This window comes from Octopus bimaculoides, chromosome 4 (assembly GCF_001194135.2).
Source record: "Octopus bimaculoides isolate UCB-OBI-ISO-001 chromosome 4, ASM119413v2, whole genome shotgun sequence".
NCBI classification, from domain to species: Eukaryota; Metazoa; Mollusca; class Cephalopoda; order Octopoda; family Octopodidae; genus Octopus; species Octopus bimaculoides.
This window is the reverse complement of record NC_068984.1, coordinates 90,600,882-90,607,064: the sequence shown is the minus strand read 5'-3', so window position 1 is coordinate 90,607,064 and position 6,183 is coordinate 90,600,882. Positions and strand designations below refer to the sequence as shown.

General features: G+C 32.5%; 1 protein-coding gene across 4 annotated transcripts in view; it reads left to right on the top strand.

Annotated features, from left to right (window-relative positions):
- LOC106875727 (histone lysine demethylase PHF8) overlaps positions 1-6,183 on the top strand; it is a 93,919-nt gene that overhangs the window by 84,794 nt on the left and 2,942 nt on the right. For all 4 annotated transcript variants that reach the window (XM_052967234.1, XM_052967233.1, XM_052967232.1 and 1 more), the window contains 5 exons: positions 920-1,104; positions 3,268-3,360; positions 4,101-4,210; positions 4,346-4,454; positions 5,424-5,741. In XM_052967234.1, coding sequence (XP_052823194.1) covers positions 920-1,104; positions 3,268-3,360; positions 4,101-4,210; positions 4,346-4,454; positions 5,424-5,741 — 815 coding nt within the window. The remainder of the gene's footprint in view (positions 1-919; positions 1,105-3,267; positions 3,361-4,100; positions 4,211-4,345; positions 4,455-5,423; positions 5,742-6,183) is intronic.

Genomic DNA, 6,183 nt, shown 5'->3' with positions numbered 1-6,183 from the left:
TATACATATATATATATATATATAGCCTTATATATATTATATATATGTAAGTATGTATATATGTATGTATGCCTGTATATATGTGAGATAATAGTTTCACTTTAATAGTTTCAGTATTCAAGTGAAACTGAATTTACAATAGAGAGATGTTATTGTTTCACTTTTGACATGTAATACTGCAATAGTGGAGGAGATGTGATATTGCACTGGCCTCGCACTAAGGAAGAAGTTAAAACTTTTTGGGCCTAAAACACTACCTGGACCCTAAGTAAGGCATGTGTAAAATTTGAATGAAATTGTTTGTGTAGTTCTCAAGTTTTAGGGATTCACACAGACAGACACACATTCTCATCTTTATATATATAGATGTGTTGATTTTTTGTGGATGGCAGTTCAATATTTGATCTGCATTCTGTTCGTTGCCATTTCTAGCTTTGTGAATACATATGGTAGGCCTGCATTGAGAAAATTTTAAAACTTACAAACAAATTTTCCATTTTAAAAAATATAAGAAGTTTTTTAATTGAAAGATGACAGCATAAAATGACCCTAGTTGTATTAGTTTTCTTAATCATTTGTGATCTGCCTGCTAAATCTCATGATTTTATATACCTAAGTACTAGATAATTTTTCTTTGCTACTTCAGTTATTAAAATGATTTACTACTCTACTGTACTTTTTTTTATTTGTAAACAATTGTAATGGAAAGACTTTTCAAGTAAGTAAATACTAAAGTTTAGCTTGAGTCTAAATTTTGAAAAATACTACTTTTCACTGATTAGCAATATTAAAATCGTTTTTGAGTGTAAATAGTTAAATTTAGTTAATATATTTTCAGTGGGCATTACAAATATTCACTTGCTTAAATCATCAAAATATGTTTAATTAAATATGACATTTTTTGTATTTCTTTATTTAGCAGTGCTCCATCACCGACAATGCGGGATGCCATTCAAGGCATGCTATCTATGAGTCGTATGGGGAGCCCACAGTTGTTTTCAGGAGGTGCTGCTTTAGGTACTGGTAAAGGTCGTAAACAATGGTCAGGTCCACAACCTGATGAAGAAGAGCAATTGGGAGTTTGCTATAAAGATGATGAATACAGTAAGTATACACTTTGTAAAAGTTAAAAATGAGAAATTGGTCAAAAATTATAAAACAAACACCAAAACCATGAAACATATTGCCAAAATGTATACTTATTTTCGTTTTAGCATTTTAACCTGCAGAGGAAGGCTTGTACTCATTGTTTTTGTAAGGCCTTTATGGCTGGTGAGGTCATTGTGGTTTCCCATAGTGAATAGGGAAAATGTAGACATACAGAGAGTTGCAGAATGTTGCATTTCAAGCAGTGATAGTTGGGGCAAAGTGTTTAGTGGAGGGTTTTAGTAGCAAGACGATGGGTATGATGTAAGGAAGATGAATTTGGTTGATAGTGGTATACTAATTACTAGTTCAGAAGAGCAGGAACTGTTATAGTAAGGGTATGATACACATAACGAGAGCATGATTTGTCAGTATGTTAGTGGCTCTGGTGTTATAGTAAGTAAAAGTTTAACAATGTTGGTAGGCATTTGTAGGTGTGTAGTCTAGAATATTTGTGCATATAACAGTTATTCTGTCTCAGATACGAAAGCAGTATTCTAGTTTGAGTTAAGGTAGTTTTGACTCTAAAGTGAAAGCTTAGTGTTTCAATTGCAATTTGATTTATAAATATAGTCTTCAGTCAAATCATCCAACCCATGCTAGCATGGAAAGCGGATGTTAAACGATGATGATGATGTAGCCACCTTGAGATGATCATCAGAGTTTTGAAACCAAGCATTTATAGAAATTGTGAAGATTTTAGTTGTAAATTTTTTTATGAATAAAGATGATATAGTTTTGAGTATTTTTTAGATGTGGTGTTCTTGAAAGAAACTTGGTTGTCATAATTGATGTTGTTTTCAGGATTTTCATTCATTAAAGTTGTTTCTGTTAATAGAATTTGGATTGAAGCATGACTTTTCTGTATATCAACTATGATAGAGTAATCTGTCAAGTAACTGGTAATCCAAGTAATGAGAGTTCATTGTAGCTCACAGATGAGCCGTTTCATTAGATGTTCTTGAGTTTTCCAGATATCAAAGATAACAACATTACTTTTGTTGAAAAAATCACTTGTTTGATGTAGGATAAAGGTTGATCTACCAAAACTGTATTGCTAGTTATTGTGAAAGACAAAAAACTTATGGTAACAAAAGATGTAATTATTCATGAATATTCATCAAAGCTGAGATATTGAAAGTGAGGCAATAGGTTGGGTAAATATGGGCTCCTCTTTTTGTAGATAGGATACACTTTGCATGTTTCCATCTATTAAAGTTGATATGGATAGAGAGGAAAAGTATTTAGTGGGGATAGTCTAGCTCCACAGGATAATGTTGAAAGTGATAGAAAGAACACTGCCATAATTATCTATCTTTCTGGGAAAATAAATATTATTTTTCATGATATATATTTACATGATGCAAAATATGAAAAAATCATGCATCTATGCATGTGTAAAATCATATTTAATATGTATAGCCGGGATCATTTTACAAATTAATTTTGTAAACAATGGCCCAGCAATGCCATCACTAATTTTAAGAACTTCTTGATTTGTTATCAAAGTAAGGTTTAGTAATCTAATGATTTGCTTCTTTTTACAGAGTTGTGTCTGTCTAATACAAATTTGATAGCTTAGGTGCTATTGGTTAGTAATGTATTGATTATTAAGAAACAGCAGAATTGTTATCTCACAGAAATATCTAAACTTGATACTAGTGTGATAGTGTTACAAAAATATAGTAAAAACTTATTTTTACTATCCACAATCTTTCTCAGGGCCTCCAAAGGGGAACGTTATCCTCAGATCAAAGACTAGGCCCAAATGCCTGCAACACTGGACTTTGCTAAAAGCATCTTAGAGTCAAATGATGGTGTCAAACTGGGTGACAGATTAAGTCTATTCCCTAGTAACAGGAATGGTCCCTTAGGTTTCTTTCCACACTGTTTCAGTTTACTAAATTTCCTTCATAAGGTTTTGGTCAGCCTTATGTGAATCATGAGATCAGCCAAAAAATTGTGAAAAATCTTGAGATTCGCAAAGGATTTGGAATTTACAGTTTTTGAAGTAACCTTGTACATGCAGCAATTACAGAACTTCACTTTAATTTAAAGCTGTAATGAGTTCTATGTATATCTTTACTCATTATATTTTCTGCTATTTTATTTCCTTTCTAGTTTATCCATCTTTAGACATATCTGATGATGAAGATCCACATATATTTAAACCTAGAGGCAAGCAGAAAAAAGATGAAACGTGGAATCCAAAAGGTGTTACATTTTTTTCTCAAGTTTTTTTCTTTTAAAACTCTTTCGTCTTTACACTTTAAAAATTCTGGCTAAAATATTTTCTTTTAAATGCCTATAAGGAATTGGGTATTTGCAGATTCTTCTTTTCCCAACTGGCCAAATGTTTGTGAAAATGCATTGGTGGTTAGAGATTTTCTGAACGTTGTAAGTTCTCATTAGGAGAGGCTGGGAGAAGTGTTTTAACTGACATGTGGGAAGAGTATATGCATTTAGCTCCTTGAGAAGAGGAAGGAGAATATAGAGAAACTGAGTATCTAAGAGCTTGTGAACATGTTGGTGCATGAATCATTGACACTCACTCAATCTATAGTCATGATTATTATGGACCTTACAATGAAAACATAAATCCAAAATTAATCCAAGTGATCTCTGAGGATATGCTTTTAGTACATTAATTGTTTATAAAAAGAAGACGCTGATATAAAAAATCTTTCTCAAACTTTCTGCTTTTGATTATGGTAATCAAAACTTGAAGAGTCAAAAATTGGTAAACGAAAGTATCTTGTATTCAAATGAAAGCATAAAGATTGACTATATTTCAAAATATGTCAAAAGTCTAAATCACTCAGTTTATACATCTAACGTTTGTTGTGAAGTGTTAATCAAAGTATAGGGTGATGATTAAAATATTGCAACATTAGGAATGTTGTCATCATAATTTTCCTCTCAATTTAATGGAAAATATTTCATTTCTATTTCAGCACGTGTTCAAGTATCTGGTGAAAAGCGGGAACGAGTAGCACGTGATAATGCTCGAAGGGAATCAATGGAAAGCACATTGGCAGCAACAGCAGCAAAATATGAAACTATTGTAAGTTGTTGATAAATTGTGTGTGCTTACATGTATATAGAGGCAAAGTGGATATTACATGAATTTATAGAAACAAAGTAGTTCATGTAATTATAACAATTTTGATTAATTTCCCTGGTTCCATTTTTTTTTCAGGCAAAATCTAAAAAAGGTAACCGTAAAAGATTAAAAACTGAAGAATCTCCTGAAGACATCCAGCCTTCAATGTCTCCTGGGCATTCAGCTTCTCACAATTTATCACCAGGTAATCTTGTTTGAATTTGTGACAATGAGGATTTAAAATTTTATTGTAACTTCTCAATATGTGTAGCTGTATTTAATTACACACTTTGTCGGTGCCTTAATTTAGTCTCAAAACTGATTAAATTCAGTATGTTATCCTTATTGTCACTACCAGCCTTATTTTGGGGTCTGTTTCTCTATGCAAGTGTAGGTTGAATAGGTCTGAAAAATAGCATTGTTACTCATCCTGACTCTTTATCAATTTATTTACAAGACCATATCACTTCTTTCCACATCATCTTCAGTCTTGTTGGCATGCAACACTTGTCATCTGTTCACATTACATGTTCATACTCATGTAGTTTTGTCTTCTGTATATATCAGTTATGCATTTAATGGCCAGCCATTTGCACTCAAATTTTTTTGCAAATGTATCAAATCATACTTATTTCTCAACATCCTTTACAGATTTTCAACATTCAGTACCCATGTTGCATTGTCTTGCAATGTTATGCTTCTTACACATACTTCATCAATCTTCTTTTTGACTTGATGAAGGAACCTTTTGATTCTTGTATAGGTATTAACTTATTGAACCTTTTCTATCCCTTTCACAATTCAACTTCTATACTTTTATTACAACATCAGCTCTATTTAGATTACATCCACACCAGAAACTACCTGTTACCTCTAGCATCTAGCAGCTCCTACTACTAACTGATTCTGTGTATAACTCATTAACATTGTAACTGCTGACAGGGTCACAATGCTTGAAATCAGAATTCTACTCTACTTTCTTTTATTTGCTCTTCTAGACAATTGTTTTTTTTTATTATTGCTAAAGCAATTCTAAGTTGTATCTTTTCTTCAATGCTTGTTTGGATTGTTTTATCATCTAATTGTTTACTGATGTCTGATTCCTACTTATGTACGTATTCATTTGTAAATCTTTTTAAAAGCTACAGTAGCCTAATTTATTTCTCTTTAAAAGCATCAACAGTGTCATCTACAACAACAACAACAACAACAACAACAACAACAACACTAACAACAGCAACAGCAACAGCAACAGCAACAACAGTATTACCAGCTGTGGCAAGTACATCAGCAGCTTCAGACAGCAGTTTCTCACCAGCTAATGTTACAAGTATGCCACCAAAAGGAGCTGTGGCCCCAGGAACCCCAAGTACAATAGCAGTTCCAGGAACCAGCAGTGGCATTACTAGTAGTAATGGTGGCGTCATTGGATCGAGTGGAGGGTCTCTCCAACCTCGACCATTTTCTTCACCTCTAGGTTGTCCATCTAAACGTAAGTGATGCTAATTTTTAATAAAATTATCTCGGTTCTGAAATTTTTCAATTTTTTTTTGTTTCTTATAGCCAAGTTAGACTTTACCATTAACAATACAAGAGCCAATCGAATTTAAGTACCATTACATCCCTTAATGTCAAGAATTCTGGTTCTGGATCAAGGGTTTAGTAACATCAGCCAACCCTGCAGGCATATTTTGCTGATAACTGAAATATTTCCTAGACACTAAGTTAGTTTCTAAATATTGATAATTTTCACACATTTTAAGTGGTTTCAATAATTTAACTCTGGCCATGTTGGGGTACCATTTTCAAGACTTCAAGTCAATCAGATTGACTCCTTATTTTAGTGAATAACAAAGTTAACTTCTTGGCATGAAAGGACACAACTTGAAACATAGACATTATATATATATATATATATATATATATATATATAT